This window comes from Podarcis muralis, chromosome 1, assembly GCF_964188315.1.
Source record: "Podarcis muralis chromosome 1, rPodMur119.hap1.1, whole genome shotgun sequence".
NCBI classification, from domain to species: domain Eukaryota; kingdom Metazoa; phylum Chordata; class Lepidosauria; order Squamata; family Lacertidae; genus Podarcis; species Podarcis muralis.
In genome coordinates, this window is record NC_135655.1 from 22,305,852 (window position 1) to 22,332,232 (window position 26,381).

The 26,381-nt window shown below is 45.6% G+C and overlaps 1 protein-coding gene across 2 annotated transcripts; it reads right to left on the reverse strand.

The window, feature by feature from the left end:
• Positions 1-935: 935 nt before the first annotated feature.
• CHGA (chromogranin A) lies at positions 936-23,836 on the reverse strand. Of its 2 annotated transcripts, XM_028717237.2 has the most exons (9): positions 23,560-23,836; positions 22,569-22,615; positions 10,251-10,344; positions 9,953-10,021; positions 7,675-7,773; positions 6,216-6,773; positions 4,981-5,435; positions 2,989-3,099; positions 936-1,574 (listed from the first exon to the last, which is right to left on the reverse strand). In XM_028717237.2, exons 1-9 carry the CDS (start codon positions 23,603-23,605, stop codon positions 1,491-1,493), a joined length of 1,563 nt encoding a protein of 520 aa, XP_028573070.2. In that variant the 5' UTR covers positions 23,606-23,836; the 3' UTR covers positions 936-1,490. The 2 variants fall into 2 exon arrangements, with proteins under 2 accessions (XP_028573070.2, XP_028573077.2); XM_028717244.2 differs by lacking the exon at positions 2,989-3,099 and having other exon boundaries at positions 23,560-23,833.
• Between the last annotated feature and the right edge of the window lie 2,545 nt (positions 23,837-26,381).

Genomic DNA, 26,381 nt, shown 5'->3' on the forward strand with positions numbered 1-26,381 from the left:
GGGTAGCCCTTTCCTTTTGCCTGTCTCTCAAAGTCAGTGCATCACAAAGAGCTGGGCCTGCGTGGTGGAAGCGAAGCCTCTCCTCCTACTGACTTGCTCTCCAGCAACTGTGACCCCCCCCCTGAGACCACTGGGTATAGGGCGGTATATAAATTCAGTAAATAATAATATGAGGAGGCCATGGAGAGGCAACAAGATGCTCCCTTGCCGCTGCCTCTCGGGACAAGGGCTGGCTCATCCTTCTCCCCGACCTCAGCAGCAACACTGGCAGGGGAAATAGGGTCATTCTGGGATAAAATCAGAAGCGGAATGGCAAGTCTAGTTTTCTCCCCATTTCTCCAACTGCACTTGGTGTGTGTGTGCGTTTGCGCGCTAAAAGAAACCTGCCTTGAACTGAGGATGAATGGCAATAGCATGGAGTACATTTGACATCAAATTTCATGGAAATGAACAGCACACTTAACCACACCATGTACTGTGCCCGTGTCTTGTATGCCCCACTCTTCATGAGATAATGCTAAAAAACTCTGCCCCCACGATGATGTGCAGATCATGTAATAAGCTGCACAGGATCTTGCCTTCCGAACGCAGCATACTTTTGTATTTTTATATTGTATTTCTTTTACAGTGGTACCTCGGGTTAAGTACTTAATTCATTCCGGAGGTCCGTTCTTAACCTGAAACTGTTCTTAACCTGAAGCACCACTTTAGCTAATGGGGCCTCCCGCTGCCACTGTGCCGCTGGAGCCCAATTTCTGTTCTTATCCTGAAGCAAAGTTCTTAACCTGAAGCACTATTTCTGGGTTAGCGGAGCCTGTAACCTGAAGCGTATGTAACCTGAAGCGTATGTAACCCGAGGTACCCCGCCCCAGAGATCTACATACTTGAGAAGCGCTGCTCTGGGGGTTCTTAGAATGCAGCTGTGAGAGACGAAGGAAGGAGCCCAACGTTGTGTGTTTATTTTTGTCCTTAATTTTTATATAGAATATATTACAGTCAGAATTCTCATCTTTGAATCAAAAGATTAACAAGTTATTGCAAGTTCTTTTATCCAGTAAAACCTAATGGTACAAGTTAAACATTCTAGAAAGCTGTCATGGCTTTTTCTTTTAAAAAAAGAAATGGACAAAAAGGAATAGGAAAAAAGTAAGGTGGGAAATGTCAAAACGATCCCTTTTAATCAACAGAAAATACATGAGTAAGCCATACTGCTTGTGATCCTGTAATCCAAAAGTTACAAGCCAGTAAAGCAAGCATGAAATCAAACAACAAGCAAATGTGAATGGAAAGCATTGCTACCATAGAGAGAGAAATCGATGTTCTTGTTTTTCTAGTGATAATTGGCTTCCTATGCAAAATGCACTTTCTCCATTATTATTACTTTCATCTTTTTAAAAAACAAAAACCACACACAGAGACATTAAATTGCAGTGTTTAAAGGGTGAGTTAAAATTTCTGGCTTCTTGCTCACGGCGTGTGTTATAAAAGTGTCAACCCCTTCGCAGGGCATGCAGCTTGTGGGCCACTTTCTCCAGCTCCGCTTCTATTGCTGCCAAACTCTCCAGTTCTTGGTCCTATAAAAGAAAAGGGGGAAAACACAGCACATGAAGGGTTATTTCAGGGCTGGAAGAGATGGCTCCACAGCTGTGAAACTCTGCAGAGAGAACTATCTGCTTTTAGAGTGGCTCTAAAGACTTTGAAAAAAATATATAAGAATGTATTTTGCAATGGACTGCCCTTTTTTTGCTGGACTCTTGGGTTTTACATGCACTTACTGCACAAGTAGTTTGCTTGTTTTTACTAAGTCTGTATCCTTTTTATAAACCACTTTGTAACTATTTTAATTTTAATTAAACATTTTAACTTAATTATTAAAAATATTTGATTTAATATAATTTATTATAACAAATTAATACATTAATTTAATTTAAATACTTAAAATTAAAAAAAAATTAAATGGGGGAAATGAACTGAAAGGCCTGCTCTTTGATATATTCAGCATTAAATTAAATCTGGAGTCAGCCATCAGCAGAACCAATAGTGCATGTCATTCTTGCCTATGTCGGGTCTTTATCCTGCCTGATCCTATGAGCTACTGTGCCTGCACTTGATATAACAAGAATGGGGAACTTGCAACTCTCCAGGTGTTATTGGACTCCACCTCCCAATATTCCCAATCAGCATGGCCAATAGTCAAGGATGATGGGAATTGTTATCCAACAGCATTGGAGGATCACAGGTTCCCCATCCCTGAACAACAGCAATGGTATTATTTAAATAACAGCCCTAAAGGCTGTTATATGTCTCTGGATAATATCAGTGAGTTGGCTAGAAATATATGTTAGCTGCAGAGGAACTCAACCCTACCCATTTAACGAAAGTGCTTAGAATCTCCTGGAGAGCAGCCAGTTAATGTAACCGAAAGGAAGACTTTGTAGCATCACAGGAGACACTTTGTTTGTGGAACAAAATGGCCATTTTCTGTTCTTTTGCAAGAACATTCAAAGAAGTGTGAATTTCAAAAAGTTAGCTGTGTAAGGTGAACTGCGCCAAATTTCTCCATCTCTACTAAGTCTCCCTCCCAAATGTCCCGCAGTCCTGGTGAAAGTCCAAACGCCTAGAGAGAAAACAGCCGTCGCCGCATGCTGTGCCATTAAGCACAATGAGTATTTTGACACCAAGGTCGCTCGCAGTTTCTCGCGACACCACTTGCACCCCTAAGGGGGCTGAGAAGTTTACCCTGACAAAGAGATGTGTGCCGTGTGGTCTCAGAGGATTGTAAAGCACGAGAGATCGCTGAAAACGATCAAGGGTTGCAAAATGTTTTGCCGTGAGTTGCAAGCCAGGTAACTGTTGTTAATGTATCTGTGTGTGTGTGTACACACGCTTCTCTTATGTGTTTGAACAATCTCACTGGTATCACATTTCTTTCACCTCCTAATGAACATGGGCAGGTGTGCTGTTCTTTCCCCCCTCTCTCTCCCTTACTTTTTGCTGAGCTGGCGATGAGGGCTTTTGCTCTGCTACTGGCACCTGAGCAACCGTCGTCATGGTTTTCTGGTGGCCTCCCTGGTGTCTCATCAGTGTCTTGGCAATTCCCTGAAAACACAGTGATTTGTGTCTGTGTGTGCATGCATCCCAAACAACAAGGCAGTGTGGAGCTGCGGATCAGTCACGGGGAACCTTGAACCTTCTAGATGTTGCTGAACAACAACTCACATCAGCCACAGCAAGCATGGAGTGATGGGTGTTGCCATTTGGCAACATCTTGGGCAGGGCCAAAGATTCCCCCATCTGCTGTAGATGGAAGAAAGGGAATAGCCTCTCAGTTTGGTGGCCAAGTAAGTTGGCCTCTTTCTGCTGGCTATTAGGGATCCCAGTTATCAGACGCAAAGCAATACAAAGGGAGCTCAGGTACCTTCTTTGCAGAAGGGATTTTAGTGATCCAGATTGCCATGCAAGGATGAGATACACCAGCTGAGGCTCCTTCCTGCCACTCAGTCAGGCTACAGTAGAGGCAGAAAGGGGCTCACAGGGCTTTTGCATGGGCTTAGCTAAGAGACCAGCAACTTTTGAGTCCTTCTCTCCTCAATCTCTTTTCAAAGATTTGGTCATTGAAAGCCGGTCATTGCAAGAATTCTCTAACAAGTGTTCCCATCCTCCCTTTCCTTTAATAAAGGTGAAGGTAGAGGGACCCCTGACCATTAGGTCCGGTTGCAGACGACTCTGGGGTTGCAGCGCTCATCTCGCTTTATTGGCTGAGGGAGCCGCCGTACGGCTTCCAGGTCATGTGGCCAGCATGACTAAGCCACTTCTGGCGAACCAGAGCAGCGCACGGAAACGCCATTTACCTTCCCGCCGGAGCGGTACCTATTTATCTACTTGCACTTTGACGTGCTTTTGAACTGCTAGGTTGGCAGGAGCTAGGACCGAGCAACGGAAGCTCACCCCGTCATGGGGATTCGAACCGCCAACCTTCTGATCGGCAAGTCCTAGGCTCTGTGGTTTAACCCACAGCGCCACCTGCATTTCCTTTGGAGTCACGCCTTTTTGGTTGTAAACCTGAGTGCAGGGCCTGATTTATTGTTGGCATTTGTAAGCTACTCTGGCTGAAAAGCAGGGTAAAGATGCTTAAAATCAATTGATCAGTGTTGCACTTTCAGAAACCTCAATTCTGCATTGCTGACGGTACAGGAGAACAGGCCCCCACTTCTACTAGGGATGCAGCTCTGACCAAAGGGAGACGGTTTGGGAAATAGGGAGTTTGAGGAAGGCACCTCCAGAGTCAGGGGCAATGTGCCTCCCAGTACCAGTTGCTGGGGATCACATGTGCTTCAGGTCCTGTTTGTTGGTTTCCCATAGGCAACTGGTTGGCCACTTTGAGAACTAAATAAGCCTTTGGCCTAATCCAGCTGGCCCTTATGTTCTTGCTCCGGCAGGCTTTTGTGCCTGCTAAGTATCTACTGCAAAGGTGAAGTATTTCTGCTGTTGCAATTTTTTATATTTCATATATCTTTAAAGATAAATATATCTTTAACTGTACTTTATGACATAACGATTTTAAATGGCGAGGTCCGCCTTCCAGGGTAGCTCACAGGCACTAAAAGCCCTAGGTAGAAATGCATATGAATATTTGTAAATAAAGTAAGAGCTGCCATGAGTCTCCCAGAAAGTGTCTTCTCCAAAGGAAGCCCAGGCCCAAGCAGCACTGCCCCTGGAGTGTGTGACAAAATAGCTATTGCAAGAAGCAATTTCCTAAGCCAGAAAACTCACTCCATCCTCTTCTAGAACTCAACACACCCAGGCAGCATATACACAAAAATCCTGGGAACTGTACTTTACTCCCCCCCCCAAGCTATAATTCCCAGCACCCTTAAACAACACTTCCCAGGATTCTTTGGGGCAAGCCACGTGCTTCAGTCACATGGTGTGTATGCAGCCCCATTCTCAGACTGATCATTGCAGATAGGGAAATCTTACCTCTGTTCTCCTGTTAGCACTTCCTTCTTCATCCTTCTTTTCCTCAGGCAGAGCAGCAAGTGGGAAGGCTCCTTCGCTGCTCTCCTCTTTGGAATGATGCTTCTGCGCTCTCCTCATGTCCTCTTCAGAGGTGCGGAAGTCCTGCTTGTGGGATCTGAGAGCCAGTTTCATGGACCTGTCTGGGTCTTCGTTGCTCTCGCTTTCCTCCGCCCTCTTCGTAGTGCTCAGTTGTTTAGCCAGCTCATCCATTTTGTTCCATCTCTTGGCATCTTCTAAACCTTTGGAGGGGTCCTCTTCCACTTCCTCACTTTCAGCATCCCTGGCGAGGGAGGTGTCCTCATCCTGCATTGTTTCATCTCGAGACGTGTGATGCCTTCCTCCCTTTGTACTACGGAATTTCTCTTGTTCTTCTGAAGGCTGTCCATCCCGATCAAACTCTTTAGCATCTTGGTTATCTAAAAGGAAATTGAACAAAATGGACATAGTTTAATGGTTTGCTTTGGCTAAATAAAATGCAGGTCATAAATAGGAGTATAAAGCAATAGACGCCTACTGGCCATGGTGACTATACTGATCATGGAGCCTCCCTAAACACCTTTCTGAAGGTTGTCTGTTGGCCTTCATCTCCTTCATTTCCATGTCTAGCAACCAACACACCTTAGGGTAGGGAAAGGATGGAGCTCTGCCCCGTTTCACACGCCTGAAAGGAATGGGTCGAGAGCGGATATAGACCTAGAGCAGAGAGCACAAACAGCCCAGCTCTTCCATTCAAATCCCCTCCATTACTTGAATGTCTGGGTGATTTACTTGAAAGATTTAATGGTGTTTCCTTCCAGTTAAGTGCACTTAGGATTGAAAAACAGGGGAACAGTCTTCCTTGCTGCTGCAAGAAGTGTCCAAACATATAGGGCATTATCCAACCAACTCATTCCGTCATTGCAAGGATTTCAGCTCATGCAATGGAACTTTCCCCCCTTCCTCTCTCCATACTCTCCCCAGATCTACTCTTGGGGGGGTTGGGGAAAGCCCCAGGATAGATAGAGCATGGAGAGAGGGAGATGGGGGAGGTCCCATGGCACGAGCAGAAATCCTTGCCCTAATGAAACAAGTTAACTTGGGTACTGCCCATCAGTAAAATAGATCATCCAAGTATTGAAGCTCAGAGTGGTGATGTTGACTGCAACATCAGATAGGAAGCCAAATGAGGGGACATGGGTTTAAGCTGATAAACATACCATCTTCCCTTTGATCATCCTTGTCCTCTGAGCTGGTAGGACGTTCCTCTTCAGAGGCCTCTCTTTCTTCTTCTTCATCCTCTTCTTCCCCATCCTTCTCTTCCTCCTCTTCCTCCTCCTCTTCCTCCTCAGCCTGGTCTCTGACACTGTCCTCTCCTTCCTCTTCGCTTTCCTCCTGGCTGTTTTTGGAAATGTGCCCCTTTTCCTCCCCCTCCACCCCCACCACCTCATCATCTTCCTTTCTCTCTTCCTCTTCTTCACCCTCTTGGCGTCTCTGCTGAGGGGCCTCATCGTCTTGGGCCTCATCGTGGATGTGATTGTCTACTGTGTTGTCCCAGGGCAGTCCTTCCGTCTCGCCAACCTCGTTGCCGTCAAATCCTGCCGCGTTCTCCTTTTGCTCTTCAGAGTCAACATCTCTAGCCCTCGTCTCCCTTTCTTCTACGCTGTTCCTCTCCTCTTCCTTTGAAACATCCCTTTCGCTGTTCTTCTGACTTCTCTCTGCCTCCAGCTCGGCAAAGGAGGCCGTAGGCTCCTCATCAGGGGTCCCCTCTGACAGATCTGAGAGGCGAAATGGTAGAGTTAAGCGGGAATTGGGCTGTGCTACAAAATGCACAGTAGAAACCAGCCCCAATTCATAACCAAACCCTTGAATGTTTCATGTGAGTCAAGCAGTTGCACTTACTTTACTGAGGCAAAGGGTCTTTCCCCAAAATGTGGAACAGTGTTGTTGGTTTTTTGCCAATTAATTTTAATTGAGTTTCAAAAAAATTAACAAATTAACAACAAATCAATTCAAATTTAAAACAATTTTAAAAGTTGACTTCCCACCTCTTTTCCATATGTTTCTTTTTTCTCCTTTGCTGCTCACAATAAAATACCCCCCCCCCTAATTTCTATAGCTTTTCCATCCTTTCTCAATTTCCCTTGGTTGTGCATGCAGTTCCTGCCTAGACTTTTGTTTAACTATAACTTTATCCAAGTTGTTCAAGTAGAGTTATTCTTCCTTTATCTATCCATATAAATCATTGATCATAATTTTAAATCGTATTTCCTCTGATACAACTCATTCATCTTGCCTTTTTGCATTAACAATAACAATTATACAATATCTTTTAACCTTAGCATTCTATTCAGACTTCATAATCCTCACCAACTCCCAGGAAGTCTCCTGATCTACCTTGTTATGCAATTTCCTTTGAACAAAACAAACCTTGAACAAAACAAACCTTCAAACACAGGGGCCAAATGTGGACATCCAAGTCTCTCTAACTGGCCCTTTGAGTTCTCCCCAGGCCACACCCCTACTTGCACTGGCGTGCTTATGAACTGCTAGGTTGGCAGGAGCTGGGACACAGCAATGGGAGCTCACTCCATTGCGCGGATTTAAACCATCAACCTTCTGATCAGCAAGCCCAAGAGGCTCAGTGGTTTAGACCACAGCGCCACCCGCGTCCCTGACCTCTTTCCATGTTCCTGTTGCTTTGGCTTTCAAGGACCTCAGAAAGCTCATCTTCAAAGCCGCTGCTTTTCTTCTGCTGCTCTGTCCTTTCACTTGCTCCTGTTTTTTGCAACACAGAAGTTTTGATGAAGGGGAGATGGGGACAGGAAAGAGAGAGAGAAGGAAATCAACACTTGGCATCTCTCCTCTTTTAAAATACAAACTATCTTAAGTGCATTCATTCTCCTCGCAACAACATGGGGAAAACCCATTGTCTAAAAGCACCCCCCCCCGGAACAAAATGCATGTTATGTTAATCATAGAGCTGTAGCATTGGAAGGGATTCCGAGGGTCATCTAGTCCAACCCGCTGCCTTAGGAATCTTTTGGTTAGCCAGTGGGCATCTTTTTCCCCCTTTCAAAATAGCAGCCATGGTGGGTGAGGTGGATTGGGAGGATATTTAACCATTCCCCTCCTTGCAGTCACACACACAGCATGGCTCTGAAGCTGCTATTTGCACCAGGAGGCAAATAGCAATAGGAGCTTCAAATAGCAGTGGGATGGGGAACAGACTTCCATTGGGGCTGCGATGCCCCCGCCCATGGCAGCAAGTGTGTGTGTGTGTGTGTAGAGGTAAAAAGGTAAAGGACCCCTGGACAGTTAAGTCTAGACAAAGGCAACTATGGGGTTGCGGCGCTAATCTCACTTTCAGGCCAAGGGAGCCGGCGTTTGTCCACAGACAGCTTTCTGGGTCATGTGGCCAGTGTGACTAAACTGCTTCTGGTGCAATGGAACACCGTGGCGTAAGCCAGAGCACACGGAAACGTCGTTTACCTTCCCGCCACAGCAGTAGCTATTTATCTACTTGCACAGGTGTGCTTTCAAACTGCTAGGTTGGCAGAAGCTGGGACAGAGCAACGGGAGCTCACTCCATTGCAGGGATTCAAACCGCCGACCTTCTGATTGGCAAGTCCAAGAGGCTCAGTGGTTTAGACCACAGCACCACCCGCTTTGCATATATTATAACATAAGAAGAGCTGCTGACTCAGCCAAATGGCCTATCTAGTCTAGCATCCCAGGTCTCAGCTACATTGGCAAAGAAAAAGTGCTTTATATGCGTTGTTTATGCATTCTAACACTGTGACACCAGATGGCGCTGTGGGGTTCCATTTTTGCTAACCCGTTTCTCATGCAAAGCTTGCAAGGTAGACCTGAGCACAACACAAATGCAACAGGCTTTCATTGACTGTCTAGGGCAGTGTTTCCCAACCGGTGTTCCGCGGCACACTAGTGTGCCGCGAGACGTTACCTGGTGTGCCGTGGGAGGGAGGCGGGCGCTTTCTCGTTCGCGCCCTGCAGCGAGAAGGGCAGCGCAGCGCCGCAGAAGAGGCCCAGGAGGCAGCAGGCGCCCAGCGCGCGCCCGAGTCCCGCCCAGCTCGCCATGTCCGCCCGCAGCATTGGCGACTCGAGCCAGGCTCCGCGCGCGATGCGACGTCCTCCGCTGTCCCGGGATTTTTTAAAATGCTGGGGGTGGGAAGAAAAGCCCTTGTCCCCCCCCCCCAGCCTTCAGAAGAGGTCGGGGGACAGACTGTCCCCGGACCTGGTCTGAAGGCGGTTTCCCTAGGAACGCATTAATTGATTTTCAATGCATTCCTATGGGAAACCGTGCATCGCAAGACGAAAAACTCGCAAGACGAAGAGACTTGCGGAACGAATTAATTTCGTCTTGCGAGGCACCACTGTAATTATAAAATACTATCTTTGTGTTTATTTGATTCCTATTAAAGAGAGTTACTTTATATATAGTCAATATAGGCACAGAGTTAATTTTTTAAACATTTTCTAATGGTGGTGTGCCTCGAGATTTTTTTCATGAAACAAGTGTGCCTTTGCCCAAAAAAGGTTGGGAAACACTGGTCTAGGGTAGCCTTTGCAACATGCTAGCGGCTACAAATCAGGAAGCCCTGGGCTGAAATGTGCCTTCTGCAGAACAGCTAGCTGAGAAAGCTTTTTTATGCCATTGGGAGCATAGCCATTCTTGCAAAGGCTGTCTGTAGAGAGAACTGTGTGTACTCCTCACACAAAACTGACCAATAGCCCTAACTCCAGGGCAATCTAAACCCTGCGTCAAATAACGTGAAATGCTGCGATATGAATAGATAATGCAACTCCCTTATTCTGCATAATTTACTCTTTCTCGCTTTTTCTTAATTATTTCCATTTGGGTAAAATACAAGAAGCTGTGCATGCCTCTTAAGGGAAAGACTGGGCACTACCCATGATTCCAGCTAAACTGTACCTTGGACTGCAATCTCCTGAAGCTCCTTTAGTAAGTTTTGATGGCGAAGAATGGAAAGGATTCTTTCATCTGCAAAGAAGAAGAAGAAGAAGCTTGTCAGGGAAGCCTGCCAAAGCCAAGGTGAGCTGGCATACTCATCATAGCTCCATTAGCAGACGGGCTGGTTGAGGTTATCTTTTTGGGTTTGTTTTAAAAAAATAATCCATTATGGCAGCCCATTAAAAAAGAACACACAATTTAGTTTTATAATATTAACACATTGGACTTTTCACTAGTAAGGGAGAAAATGACGCTGTACCTCCTTGAAGAGTTTCTAGGCATTCCTGGCTGATTGGGAGTGGATTTGGCTTTGACACTATGTCAGAAATGACCTCAACGATGCAGTTCATCACCTGGAGAAACACAAATATATTGGTTTACATCCCATCCTTCTGCCAATGAACTCAGGACGCTCTGGACGTGGTTCTCCTTCCCTCCCCCCATTTCATCCTCACAGAGAGGTTCATGGCTGAGTGGGGATATGAACCCAGGTCTCCCCAGCACTAATACAACACTCCAACGATACACCTTGTGATGTCCCTCTGGATCTTGTTGGACTCCAACTCCCATCAGCCCCATGCAGCATGGCCAATGGTCAGGGATGATGGGAACTGTAGTTCAACAACATCTGGAGGGCTGCAGGTATATGGAACAGGGAAACTTGTATGGTTCCACATTTAGTCCGGCTTGCATACACATGACATTATATTCTACAGTCAACACATGCTGAGATCTTGTTTCTTTTCTTTTTTTATATAATTTTTATTAAATTTTCTGTTTTACAATTTAAAATACTCCTTTTGACATCCTTAAGATATCAATGACTTCCCTTATTCTCTTTCATTCTACATATCACAAATCCCTGCATATTTTACACAAACGATAGCATCCACTATTCTATTATTACACCCATCGTAACTTATTTACGCTGTTGAATTTATCTTAATGCTGCCAGCGTTTTCAACTGTACACAGTTACTTCCCATATATTCAATAAACGTTTTCCAATCTTCTCTAAACATATGTTCTTCTTGTTCTCTTATTCTATATGTTAAGTCTGCAAGCTGCGCGTATTCTGTCAACTTAAGTTGCCACTCTTCTCTGAGATCTTGTTTCTTCTACCTAGTCCACACACAATCTGGACCTAAAGCACATTTTGTGTCCCTGAAAAGCATTTCCCCCACAAACTAGCTTCACTCTGAAAATCAATGCTTGGTGCCTATTGGCTCTGCATGACACACCCTCTCCCCGCCCCCCCTCCCCAGTGTGTCCATTTGAAACCAGATGGAGCTGGTCTCAGCAATGGCGTGGGTGGGTGCACCCATGCCTGCACAATGATGTTGTGGATGGCTGTGCACCAAGATCTAGTCCCAGACTTAGGTACAGGCTGAGCAGGCTACAGCCCAGGGCCTGATAAATGAGCAGGCCCTTAACCTCTTGCCAAAAAATAAAAATTGGCAGATTTTACTATCTAGACCAGGGGTCGGCAACGTTTACCTCGCCTGGGCTGGTTCACTCCAGCAGAGATCCCTCTGTGGACTGGATCGTGCGTGTGCCTGAGCACATGCACTCGCGATTTCTGGCATCTGTGTCTGCGCAGGCGCAATTTCTGGCGCTGTGGAAGCGAGTCCGCATGCTGTGCTGCACCGGTTTAGCACAGCGAGCTGGAACTCACCGAGTGGGTGGCTCGGTTCGGGGGCAGCTTGTGGGCTGGTTAAATGACCCCTGTGGGCTGCTTGTGGCCCATGGGCCTTAGGTTGCCTACCTGTGATCTAGACCCAGTTGCTTAGTAATAGTAAAGAAGAGGACTAAGTTTTGTTTCTCGTGATCAGATGCTATTTTGTTTAGGCCGCCCAAGTTTGCATGGCCTCGGGGACTCCATTTGCTTAATCCGGGCCTGCCAAGATTGCAATTTCCATTTCCTTCTTCATTCGCCATGGGCACATGCAGGGTGAGAAAGGCAGGAATAACCTAATGAAGGGGAAATCCTTGAGCTGACAGAATGCTTACATACCACTGCTTTGGATCCAATCCCCTAGTAGCAGCCTAAGCTGCTGCTAGCATCACTTAGCAAGATAACCAAGCCTTAATAATAATAAAGCAATAAATGTCAACATTGTACTCTGCCTTTCAATGCAAAAGAGTCACACTGATGGGAGTCCAAAACTGCCCGCGGGCACCAGGTTGGGGAAGATTGGCTAAAAGCCCTGAACACTTTATCCTGTTCTTGCTGAGCACCACGCTTTCCAAACCAAAGTTGAAAACCATGTGTTCATATCACAATTTATCCATCATGTACAGGAGGGATTAATAGCACTGCAATATTTATGCCCTGTTTTTTAAGTCTATGCAGAGGAGCATTTCTCAATTTAGGCTGCCAGTCTATACAGATTTACTTGAGAATAGGCCCCATTGAGCTCAATGGCACATACTCCCAAGTATATTGGCATAGGATTGCATTCCTTATCATATACGGTAAGCAATAATCCACATTGACTCTCATATAAATGGCAGGGTGTGTTTGTGATATTGGTGTTACTTTAAAGTTATTGCAAAGCAACCTTCTTTTCTAGAAGCAGAACACTTTTATAAACACACCAACAGCAGGGCGTTCCAAATTTAAACCTCCTACAAGCTGCTGCAACACAAAACTAGACCATCACAGCTGCCCTTTAAATTAAAATGTGTAGGCAATTGAGTCCCAGATGCCAATAACTTCCCTTCGTCAAGCCTTGTCCAAATGTTTGTGGTTTGTAAGTGACTAACCCTTATCATCCCCGTAGAAATTTGCTTTCCCCATATTGACATTTCAGATTAAAAGGAATTTGGAAATATAACCACATGGGAAGGAACCCTTTTGCTCTCACGGTATTCCAGCTTTCGAACCTAGTGCTCACACACACACAAATGCCAATCTTTCGCAACAACCTGCACCTCTTTTAAAACAACCCATAAATAAAAGAAATTGTTGTTTGACTTCAACATTGATGAGCTGCAGGCAGCATAGTCAATGGTCTATGAGATGGTCAATGAGAGATGGAGCCCAAAAACATCTGTTCCCCACAAGTTCTCTATCCCTGTTTTATTGGATCTTACTGGCATTTGCCTTTATTGCATTGGGTGTTGTTTTAGTTCTTTATATTGTTTTGTGTATCCTTCTGCAGAACAGCTGCTGACCTGATGTCAGGGACTGGCAGGACACTGAGGGGTAGTGGCTGGATTCTGAGGTGTGGGCCCTGGGAGAAGGGGGCTTGGAGACCAACTTGAAGAAGGGATCAGTGATCTGGGGGAGCCTGTAGCAGCCAGGAGCTGAGAGTCAGAGGCAGGAGAAGCTGCAGGATTAGAAAGTGGAGGGAGGGAGAGGTCAGGTAGGGTAGAGCCCAGGGCTTCCATACTTCCTCCTTCAGCTTCCACCTCTCTTGCTCCACTGTCTCCCAGAACCAGAAGAGGACTGAAGAGGGAGGAGCAGAAGGTTCCCTGCAGGCAGTCTTCACTTCCTTGCGTGGAGCTCAGATCAGGGAGATACTTAAGCCAAGGCCAGGGGCCTCTCTGTTGTGGCAACTGCCTCATCGGGTGCATACCTAGGAGTAGCTGAGAGACGGAGGACTGATGGACCTGCCTTTCCCTAACTTGTAAGTGTGCTTTTGACAATGAAGAGTTAATTCAGCACTCTGGGCCTGCTAGTGCTGTGACACCCTGCAATCCTATAGCTCCCTGGGAAGTTACTCAAGAGGATGCATCTCGTGGTGGGAAGGGCCAGGGGAAGACGTGGATCCAAAGGATCCATAGCCATCTCTGACCCCTGAGCTGCTCCCAAACCAGGGAGAAAAACACATCAGCCCAGGAGCATGGGATAAGGAGAAAGAGACCACTTTGGTCCTCATCCTCTTCCAAACCTTACAACTGCCTCCTCCTCCCAGTTGCAGCACTGCCACCAGCCCCCATGCAGTGTGGATGTTTTATTCATTGATAAATAATGTGCACTTCATTACATCATTTGCTCAGGGTTGCTTTTACAGCCATTAAAATAGATTTGTAAAAAATAAAAATAAATTCACAGTTCATTAAAAAAAACCAATGCACCACTTAAGCAATTTCAAGCAGCAGCAGATAGATTAATGACAGCACCATTGTACTCCAAAGCCATTAGCAAAGAAAAAGAAAAGGTGTGTGCTTTATACTTCTTCCTGAAGCCAAATGGGAAGTTTCACTGATCTGTTGGGTACTAATTCTGTAGTCTTACTGCACAACAGGCCATGCTCCAACCCATGGGCTGATCTTATCTCCCTGATAAAGGTAACCCAGAGCATGATCATAGAAACATAGAATTGTATATTTGGAAGGGACCACTAGGATCATCTAGTCCAACCCCCTTAAACACAAGAATCTTTTGCCCAACATGGTCCTGAATCCACAACCCTAAGATTAAGAGCTTCATGCTCTACCCACTGAGCTTTCCCAAGAAAAAGGGGGGACAATAAAGGGGGACACATAACAAATATGTTCTTCATTCATGTTTTGCACATTTCACATGGCACCGCATATCATATTATTCTACTAGTTCTTCCTAAAGACCAATGCTTTGATTTTACATTCTTCAGAGTTTTTAAAGACTAACTAATTTATTGATGCTTTCATAGGCATCACATCTCACAGGCAAACAATGAACCCCCTTCTTCCAGGATAAAGAGCACAACAAATGTTGGAGAAAACATAGTTTCAGAGCGACTTGCCTGGTGGAAGACTTGCTCTAGTTCAGAGAAAGAATGTCAATCCTGCTTGCAAATATTCTAATTTGGGGCACCATTTTGGAATTCTACTATGTGACCAATTGCTATGCACTTTGGGTTAGCAACTGTTGGTCCCTGAGTCAATTCCAGCTCTCAAGGCTCCCCCTCCCACAGTGATGAGGGAATCTGTGGTCCTTCAGATGTTGCTAGACTACAAGTCCCATCATCCCTGACCATTGGTCATGCTGGCTAAGGCTGATGGGAGTCCAGAAACATCTGGAGAACCAGAGGTTGCCCTACCGCTGCTCAATCAGTTGCTAAAGGCAAGACAGCTGTGCAGAGGGACTCCCACAATTGGATCTAGACCAAATTAGTCCCACTGAAATCAATTGGGCTTATGTGAATAATGACTTACTCAAATCACATTGATTTCAGTGGGATTCAAGTGTGACTTCGTCTGGATCCGATACACTGTGGAGAGAGGATTTCTGACACATTAGTCCCACTCCTGCTAGATGTGGGAAATATCTGGATCATTTGCAGCAGCTTGGGGGTGAGGTGTCCAACAAGAACAGGAAAGGGACAGGTATGATGAGCTACATCTGCAATATCTTTTGTCACTCTGACCAGAGGTCCTTGACTGCTCTGGCTGGGAATGTGACAAGACTTTATTTGCTAACGACACATTAGGATGACACATGGCACAACTGCACATAAAACCACGGACGTAGAATCATAGAATCATAGAGTTGGAAGAGACCACAAGGGCCATCGAGTCCAACCCCCTGCCAAGCAGGAAACACCATCAGAGCACTCCTGACATATGGTTGTCAAGCCTCTGCTTAAAGACCTCCAAAGACAGAGACTCCACCACACTCCTTGGCAGCAAATTCCACTGTCGAACAGCTCTTACTGTCAGGAAGTTCTTCCTAATGTTTAGGTGGAATCTTCTTTCTTGTAGTTTGGATCCATTGCTCCTTGTCCGCTTCTCTGGAGCAGCAGAAAACAACCTTTCTCCCTCCTCTATGTGACATCCTTTTATATATTTGAACATGGCTATCATATCACCCCTTAACCTCCTCTTCTCCAGGCTACACACGTGAATAAGTACACACATGTGAATAAGTACACACACGTGAATAAGTACACACGTGTGTGTGTGTACTGATCTACTGATTTGTGACATATTTTATGCTTGTTTTATAAATGACATTTTATTGTTGGTTTTATGCTGTTCACTACCCTGCAATTTCCCCCTTAATGTTGGTGCTATAAAATGTTCACAGACACACAAAAGATAATGCATTTGTGTTCCTATATGGGCAGGTATGTGAGCATTATGCGCACGTTTGAAGAAGTGGGTGTTTGAAAGATGTGTTTTCATAGCAGTGCTTTATTTATTCACATTTATCACTGGCCTTTCTGCAAGCGCCTGAGGTTTTACATAAGGAACAAAGCAATAATAGAACTAATTAAAAATATTAAAATGGCATACACCCCTCAGCACTTAGTCATAGCAAGCATAAGCAAGCAAAAGAAGAAAAATGAGCAGCGTTAACTGTTAAAAGAATGGGAAAACAGAAAGGTTTCAGCCTTTGCATAAAGGAAAACCATCCTTGAGCTTGCTAAGCCTAATTGGGGATTTTATTTCACAGTCGAGGGGCCACCACTGAGAAAGCCCAGCCTAATTGTGGGCTGGGAGGAAATAGCATCTGGAGGATGGACTCAGCGGCGTAGCGTGGGTTGTCAGCACCCGGGGCAAGGCAAGTAATTTGCGCCCCCTAACCCGTGGATTTGTGCCCCCTAACCTGTGGATTTGCGCCCCCTAACCCGTGGATTTGCCCTAACCCCAGATGTTGCGCCCGGTGCGGCCGGCACCCCCTGCACCCCCCACGCTACGCCACTGGATGGACTCCTCAGGGGACCTTTAAACACAAGAAATGTTGCCTGTACTTAAACCCTATAGGACTGAGATAGGGGAACCTCTATTCTTCCAAGCGCTGTTGGACTTTTGTCTATTATCAGCCAACAGCCAGCCTGGTCAATAGTCAGGGATGATGGAGGCAACATATGGAAGGCCAAAGGTTAACCACCCCTGCTATAGGTCTTAATGGGCAACAACTCGGCAGTTAATGTGTTGGTGACTCTGCAAGGGCCACTGAATAAAGGAATGGATAATTTCAGCTGAAGTGAGGCTGAATAATTTTTTTTTTAAGGCTGTGTTTTCTTCACTCTGACCGAATTGCTTTTCAGCTTTGCAGGAGATTTGAGGGTCAGGGAATAATGGATTTTACGGGAGACCTGCTTCATAGTTCACCCATTGGATGTATGGTGGGAAGGATGTGCTTACTGTGGGCATCCTGGGGGCATCTGGTTGGCCCCTGTGGGAGAGGGTGCTGGCCTAGATAGTCCTATGGTTTGATCCTGTGGGTTCCTTTTTATGGCCCTATGGGGCTCGGCCTAGAAACATGTTGTGGATGCTAGAGCTCAACCCTGAAATAGATAAAAGCCATAAAACGATGCCTCTCTGATCATGAGCTGTCTGCTTTGTGGGGTGTTGCTGTATGCCTTTCTGTGAGCACCTAAGGGTCTGGTGCAGCCAGCTGGAGGGTGTTAGGCACTTAAGAACCAGGTCAAAGGCTTCGATACAAATTTGTACGTGCTAATGGATGTGTACAGATGCAAGGTTGGGCTTCTGAGCAAAACAAGATGACGGATCGCTGGGATCTCACCAGCATTTCGTTGGCAGCAGGCTGAGCCACACTCTGCAAGCTGCAACAGCAGCACTTTTTCTTTTTTAAAAAGAGAGGGAAGATCCAGGGCATCTGGGGCCAGTGCAAGAGACCTGGGATTTGGGTCTCCTGGGCCACAGCTCATACTCACACGGTTGGGGTTAGAGGAGGGGGCATAGCTCAGTGGTAGAGCATCTGCTTCCCTGGTTCCCAGGTTCAGTCCTCAGCCTCTCTCTATGCAGGTCTGGGTACACCAGTGGTGGCATAGTGGTTAGAGTGCTGGACTAGGTCCTGGGTTCAAATCCCCATTAAGCCACGAAGCCTTCTGGGTGACCTTGGGCCGGTCACTGCCTCTTATCCTAACCTACCTCACAGGGTTGTTGTGAGGATTAAATGAGTAGGAGGAGAAAGACCCTTGAGCTCCTTGGGAAAAGGTGGGCTGTAAATGCAAACAACAACAACAACAACAACAACAACTCAGGCAGTTCCTTGCCTGAGACTCTTGGAGAGTCGCTGCCGTACAATACGGAGCTGGGTTATATTCCTGGATTAGTCTCAGGAATATTAGCAGGCAGGAAGGCAGTGAGAATACCATGTGGTCTTGTGGGCAGGGGACAAGTGGAGGCAATTGGAAGGCTGTCAGGCATGATATTTCTCTATAGCAAGTATTTCATTAGAGTGATTTCCCCTAATTTTACCCAAGCCCAACATACAGGAGAAAGAAGCAGACTCAAAGGAGGTTTAGAATAGCATATAAAGATGCTGGGTGGGGTCCTTTTGAAGTATAGTCAGCAACAGTAGAGATTTTCAAGGGGAGATGATGGACATTGGCAGGACCAGTTTAAGCCACTGGTGCAGCTAAAAGGAAGAGCTAATTTGCACCCTTCCCTGTTTTATTTGAAGGATACATACAGAATAAGGCTAGAGTAAGACTAATGACCCTTCCTTCTGAGATCTGCTGCCCAAAGCAGCTGCTTCATGTTCCTCTGAGGTATGCCTGGCACTGCAGATTGGTGAATTATATGATGGGTACCCGGGGGGGGGGGGGGAATCAATGTATGTGATGCTGGCAGTTTTTGCTACGGAAGTAGGCTAACTTCATAGCTCACAGCATTGACCTTCTCACATTGTCAGCAATGCTGGATGGCCGAAGTCAGCAGGAGGTGCTGTGGTCGGGGTGGGTGCGGGGGTGGGGCGGAATTGGGTTCTGACTTGGTGGCTTGCAGAGGGAAGCAAACCGTTCTGCAAAGGCTTAATGGGGAACAGTGCTGTTAGTACAGTAATTCTTTTATCTTATTTTATAGCATGCTCATTGTGCAGAGAGCTTTGCAAGGCTTACAGCTTATGGATGGAGGGGGGGGTTATTGCTTTGCTTTGCTTTTGTTTTAACTATTTAAATTGAGCTTTTATCCTGTATTTTTTATCTTGTGAACTGCCCTGAGATCTTTGGATGAAGGGCAGTATATAAATTTAATAAGGAAGACAAAGGAGGAGGAGGAGGAGGAGAAGAAGAGACTCAAAAGTAAATCCTTAAATGGGGCTTACTTCTATGTAACAATGTGCGGAATTTTAGCCTTAATGGCTGCAGTCCCCCAACATCTTTATGCTGTGGATTACTGCTATTCCTGTTTGACACATGGGCATTGGTAATCTTGAAATGAGCATTGACTTGTTTATTATAGACTGAATCAGTGCAAAGCAAGATGTACGGTACTTAGTATCCCCTGAAATCAATGGGACAAGTTTGTCATGGCTTAACCTGAGTCCAAATCAATGGGAACTAAATTCAGCTAACTTAATCTGGATTGCACCCTATATTTATATGATGCTCTTCCTCCATGGGGCTGAGATTTCTTTGCATATGGTCCTCAATCCAGCATGCATATGCTGAAGCCTGGTCATATCAACACAGACAGCACTGGGCATAATTCTGACTGGACTGCAAGCCTGGAAGTTTCTCATGCAAACAGAGCTCAGGGCCCAAACTTTCTTATATTCAGCAACAGAACCATCTTCTTGGCCTTCAGATTATTCTCTTGGCCATTCCAGTCTTTGCACCCAATTCTACAGTTCTAGCATTTTAATTTCAAGCCACTGACTACTGCTCAGGGGTGCTGCGGTGCAAATGGTACCATCAAACATTTAAGGAAGGTTTTTCAACAGAGATTCATATAATTGCAGATATAAAAGCACTTGTGGTAGGGAGAGGGAATTTGTGGTCTTATTAGAGTTTTCTCAAACAGCCACGGCCAAGTATTCTGTACAGCACAGTGCCTCAAAAAGTGCTGATGTGCTCTCTTCTAATGAAAATGTTGCAAAATTGCAGTGATTTGAGCCAGCATGGGGGCCCCAGACAAAAGTGAAATTACATCGACCCCCCTACCCCAAGATATTTGGAAGCCTCCAAAACTGCCGCTGGGCATGAAGAGAGTTCCATACAAAATCTCCCAGCTGGCAGAGAGAGGGGACAGTGCAGCATTTCTTAAAGCACATGGGCTGAAAGGTAATTGTGTTTTTTGGAGAGATTATGGATAATTAGCAAAGCTGGCAAAAAGCTTTTTTTCCCCATCCACGCAAAAATGGAAAGGTCTCTTGTAGCAGATTTCAGCAAAAGATGGAGGTAAGGCATGTAAGCTCAACTCCATTCGCACTCACAAGGGAAGCCAATTTAGGTAAATTTAAAGTGGGCAGCATTTTTTTTTAAGGTTGCATAAAGAAACATTGTAGTAGGGAATTTTGACTGCAGATTTCCAGGTGATATACAAGTGCACACAAACACACAAAGCCCTGAACAGCCAGGAACCCCAAAACCTGAGAGAATCCCTTTCCCCATACCAACCTCTCTAGTCTTTAGGATCAGCTAGTGCAACCCTCCTAGGGTGTCCCTGTAAGCAGTGTTCAAAACATAGTCTAGTCACATTTTGCAACAGGGAATTTCATTAGTGTGAGCAGTTTCTGAGCTGTGGGTGCAGTACTGCGCCTAAGATTTCAGGTTAAAACTGCAGAGTGGAAGGAAAGGAGGACCTTTTTCTGCCTCCCCACTTCCAGCTACTCTCTGAAGACTGGAGAAGAGACCCTCTTAAGAATATTAGAGGGGTAGGCAGGAGAAGGACTAGACTATGTGAAAAATGAACATAAGATTTTAGCTGCAGTTCATCCATTTTCAGCTTTGTATTCTTGCTATTAAAAAAGCATGCCTAGGCACTCCATTGTGGCACCCATAACGTAGCTCCTAGCTTTCATATCTCAGTTTCTAACACTGCCTGTGAGGGCTCAACAGTGCAGGGGTTTATAGGAAGACTTTTTCAGTGACAGCTCCAAAACTTTGGATTTTGCCACTGTGGTGTGTCTTGCCTTAGAGCTGTGCTCTTTTAGAAGGAAGGTGAAGATGTACCTCTTCTGCCAAGCCTTTGGACTCAAAGAGGTGTGATTTGTTGAAGTCAGTGTGTATTGTACCCATTGCTTCCCCCCCGCCCTTATTTATTAGTTTATGCTGTGCTTAACTTGCTATGAAATAATTGATTTTAGAAATATGAGTCGCTGCATTTTAAAAAATAATTTGTGCACCACCTTTTGGCCATGTGATGAAGGGCCGTAAAAGTATATAAATAAATAGAAATATAGGGATAGTAGGCAGCAGATACAGCAACGCCTGCTGTGTTAGTCCCAAGATGTACAAAGTCAGTCTTAGTCTTAACCACTTGCCCCTTTACCCATGACAAACCACAATGTGTCAGGGGCTGAGGCAGAGCACTAATCAATGGTTTGTAAAACACCACTGTGCAAAATAGACAAATACTCTGTCCCAGCACAGATCTGTATACGGAAATGCACTGTGCATCCACACTGTGGGAGGCCACCAGATGTGAACCACCAATTCCTTTCCCCACCTGCACTGTTGAGGGTGTGTTTCCATGCCCACTCCCTCGGCCCTCTGGCTGTGCACACACCCACCCCATGCATGCATTTGACTTTGAAAATAAAGGCATGAAAGGGGCATCAAGTCTATCCCCAAGGTCCAAATGACGCCTCCCCAGGCCCACCAGTCCTGTAGATACATAAACCAGACCACAGTAGGCCATAAAAGAAGGTACATATTATACAAGGTAAAGTGGCCTCAGTATGGTACTTTTTTCATTTCCTGTAACATATTTCTCCCGATCAAATTTATATCTTACTACTTTTACAGCTCAATGTGTCTACAAGGATAGGTGACAGAATGGATTGGTGGAATTAATGAATTCCCACTCTGTCTGTTTTCCCATAATCATATTGCCACACAAGTACTGGGTAGAATTCACAGGGATCTTAATAATTTCCATGCCACCCATTGGCAGTCCTGTAGCAAAACCTTCATCCAACCATTTCTTCAAATGTGGATTTACAATATTTCAATTGCAACCCACTTCGTACAGCATATACGCTTACCCACTGATTATCTGAGCCTTGATATTGATCTCTTAAGCTCCTGGCATAATAACACACTTGTGTAATGTTCGTTTTGGTTTGGTTTTGCCTCACTTTAGACAGTCCATCAGTCTTAATGACAACTTTCAAGTATGTTACCCAGTAACACTTAAGCCCTTTAACAGCAGGGAGTTAAGTATAGTCCACAATGGGCTTATGCAGGATATAATTGGAAAGCTAATTCACTAACCTTTCAGATACTCAAGAGGGGCACCTACAGCTGCTGTGAAACAGTGATGAAATTACACACGTCTTTGTTGTCTTGCTTTTAATCACATGCAAAAAGTGGGAAGGAACAGAAACTAGGGCAAGGAAATGACTTTTCAGAAGGACTGTTTCCTACATTTCCCAGCAACATGCCTGGGTTTACCCCAGAGGGGATTTGCAGCCAATATTTGCTCCATGTTTTTTAGGTACCAAAAAAAAAAAAAAAAAAAAAAAAAGCACACATGAATCTTGGATATATACCTAAAAATGTAACATGTTAAGTGACCTCCACAAGAGGCAATTGATTGCTTCTTCTTATTCATTTCAAGCTACTATATATTGTGGAATCTTTTAAACAGACAAGACAGGACACTGCCCCATAGTTCTGCTTAAACAACATTCCTGATTTATTTATTTTTACCATTTTGTTTTTGCAACTCACCTTTGTGTCATCTTTAGTCGCTGGGTTTGTTACTGGAAGTGAAAGTACTGCAAGAGAGAAAGGGAGAGAAAGGCAAGATATTACATGTTCTCTGGAATAGTTCCAGCCAGCTGGCCCATGGCATGCAAAACTCAGCCAATGCAAGCCAGATGGGGAAGGGAGAGCGATTGGCACAAATATATTCTGCTAGGATAATAAGTCACAAAAACAGCGTATGAAATCCAGCACCGCAAGATTGCTCCACTTTGGGGCTTAAAAACAGAGAGAAGTGGTTGATTCCTGAACACAATTGCTCAAACAGACCTCCAAAGCGAAGGCTAAGTGGACTGCAGCAATGATTGCGTGCTGGGGGTAGATCTGCAACAAATCATTCAGAAGTAGGTTGCAGATTCTTTCTTTTCACCCTCCTGAGTCTGAGTAAGCTGGTTGGTGGTTTGTTTAGGATGTTCATGGGTGCAAACAGATAAGAGGAAGGGTATGAGTAGGAAGCTAGGGAGAGAAAGGAGGAGGAAGGAACGGGGTTTTTTGGTTAAAAAGAGAAAGAAATTGCAGGACGGAATTTTTATTTTTAGAAGGGGAGGAAACCAAGCAGACTCAAAAAGGAACTCGAGTGCTTTGCAAAATGGGTCGACTGGGCTTCAAAAAGTTTGCTAGCGTAAAATGACCTTGTGGATCAAGTCAGATTCACGAGGCTCTCGCAGGAGTTCACTGAAGTCTCTTGACTCAGAGAACTGCGTGGTACCCGCAAGCCAACTCTCCCCTCTTCCAAAAACAAGGCAACTCCCCGTCCTCCTGGAGCAGTTCCTCCATCTTGCTTCCACGGGAGCCGGACGGGGCCAGCAAGCCAAAGACCGCGCCTCACCGCGCCTCTGTCCTTGGTGCTGAAATGAAGAGCCGCTGCGGACAACGGACCCCGGGCAAGTTCTATAAGGCAGAGGAACTGCGGACAACAGACGGAGCCAGCCCACCCGCCGCTACCTCGGAGGCTTACCTTGCGCTGCGAGGAGGAGAACAGCAAGCAATACTGTGCGGGTCATGACGCCGGCAAAACGGGCTGCAGCGCCGAAGGATGGCTAGAGGAGATCTCTCCTGCCTTTATTGCTGACGGCCGGGCTTTAGAGGTAGCAGCTGGCGGAGAGGGACTCTGGCATCGGGCGAGAGCTGAGCCGGGAGGCAGATTAATCAGCCCGTCCCCTTCCCTAGATCCTCTTCCTTCTCTAATGCTGATGATCCCCGACGGGGCACTGCAGCAGCAACCTCATTTATATAGGGCCCCCCTCCCATCTCATCCCCTCCCTTCTGTCTCTTCCCCCTCCCCTCCGGAAACGGCGTCAGGAGGAAGCCATCTCTCCCTCCCAGGAAGGGTACGTCCCAGATCTCCTTGGCTAGGGATTGCAGAGCCGACGCGCGGCTAAGCTACTCTTTCTGAGCTTGCCCGCTTAGAGCGGGAACCTGGCTAGCCTAGTAAAAGCCCTGCTGCTGCTCCTGTCGGACAGCGCTCGGCTCCAGTAAGAGAGGCGTATGCCAGCTCCTCCTTTTTCACACTCTGCAAGCTGTGGTAGAGAAGGCACAAATGCGCCCAGTCGAAATGCTCACTGCTGGCAGGTAACCTATGGCGCAGCGTAGGCTCCAAAGAAAGGGAGGGAGGGAGCGAACGAGCGGTGCAAAGGCGCCAATTCTGGTGGGCTGTCATGTTCTTCAGAGCAGTTAGAGATCTAATGATTGAAAGGTGTCAAAAGAAGATGAAAAAAGAGATGACCACAGCAGATAAACCCTTAAAAGTTCAAGGGAGTACTTTTCAGTAAGCTAATGTTGACTCTGCCCTAAGGCTCGCCTCTGAAGCTGGCTGTGGATCTTGACTCCTCCTAAAATCTTTCCTCCCTCCCCCACATCTGAAAGGGCACTCCTGTTAGATTAGGGACACACAACTGCAACCACTAAATTGTGTTTTCACGGACATTTAGGATCTAACTACATGTTGCACACAAGCACAAAAATCCTAATAACTGCTTTCCATCTTCAAACTCACTTCTGGAACATTACAGATGTAGAAGCTCGTCTGGATGCGGGGGATGGGGTGGGGGTTTGAAGAGGAGAAGTAGCAGGTGGAAGGAGGGTTTAGTGCTCCCATCTCCTGCCCCTGTAATCTATCCATTTCAAATTGCCCCCTAAAGTTTTGGTTTTTTTCACCCAAGAAAAAGGAGGCAGAAAGCTTCTGTACCTTTAGGGCCACTTTACAGGAAAAAGAGGTCTCCTCAAATGTCAACCAGTGTCTTTTCTGACAGTGGAAGGAGGGGTGAAGGTATGCAAACACACTAGGAAACTTCTATGGAGCTGAAACTGGACAAGATCTAATTCGGCCATGCATGTTTGCTTATTCCTTTACTTATTTTCAACAGCTGTCTCCTGCTTTCCTATAAAATAAAAATAAATCAAGGTAGCAAACAACGTGATAGGAAATTAGAACAATATCAAACAATAAAATGCATGCAATTAGGCTAAAACTACAATAAACTCCAAGTCAATATGCTGGAGGAGGAAACTGGTCATCATAAGGAGTGTTGTGATGGTGCTGAACTTCCTTTCTTGCCGTCAACCATCAGAACATCAGAAAGCCCCCATCCTGTGGGGCTACTTATGATGGAGGGGAAACAGGGCCCTAGAGGATTCTCTTAATAATTAGATCAAGAGCCAACATGATACAGTGGTTAGAGTGCTGGATTAGGACTGGGGAGGCCCAGGTCCAAACCCTCATTCAGTAATGAAACTCACTGGGTGACTTTGGACCAGGCATTGTCTCTAAGCATTGCTTACCCAAGGAGACTGTTGTGGAAATAAGGGGTGAGCCATTTTACACAACAGGCTTCCAACCTCTTGTGCTACATTTAGCACTGGAAGTTAAGCCATTGTGGTTAAATATGGATCTACTGAAGCTTGCCGTGGGGAATCTGTGACCCTCTAGATGTTGCTGATGGTGTTACGGGTCAACAACATCTGGAGGGCGCTAGGTTCCATGGCCCTGTATGCAAGGTACATGCATGCTTCCTCTAATGTAAAGTGAAGAGGTAAAAGGCAATGCTACAGTGGACACCTGCCAGACAACTGTAGCACATTATGGGTCTGCCACAGGTACACCTCCCTTACACGCACTTCACATGTTTACTATGCTAAATATCCATGGAACTCTGGATATGAATAAGTAGCATCCTGACCCTAAAAGCCACAGAAAAGATCAGCATACTCATGTTTGTGTTTAACTAGCCAAACATAACTGTTACCCTTTTGCAAGTACTGTAGGAACATTTGTAATGGACACGTAAGTGGATTTAGACATACACCTTGCAATGAGGTGTGATTACATTGAAGATCAGGAATGGCATGGCAAAGGACCCTATTTTGATTAGGGAGGCCAATGAAAGTGGCACAGCTTCACCAGTGATAAGAAAGTCGGTCATTTCAGGTGAAGATGTGCATAACATTTCAAACATGGTGAAGGTGATTTGAAGGCTGCCCTGAAAATACACTTAGTTTCTTCTTTCCTTGAGTGTGCTCTGAAGAGGAAGAAAGTTTTCTGCAAGTTTTCAGCCTGTTGAGAAGAAAAGCTGTATGTGTTGGGTGCTTATTGGCTAGCACCCATGCCATTGGCAACATATCTCTTTCTCCAATTCCTGGAGCACTTCTGCAATTGTTTAAAGTGTTGTGATTCTTATTTGCAGTGTGAAAGATGCATTGATGACTGCTCTTTAAAAAAAATGATGTGGGTGTTCTTCACCCACAGATATCCTGGCTATAGATGCACATCAGTATGTAGCC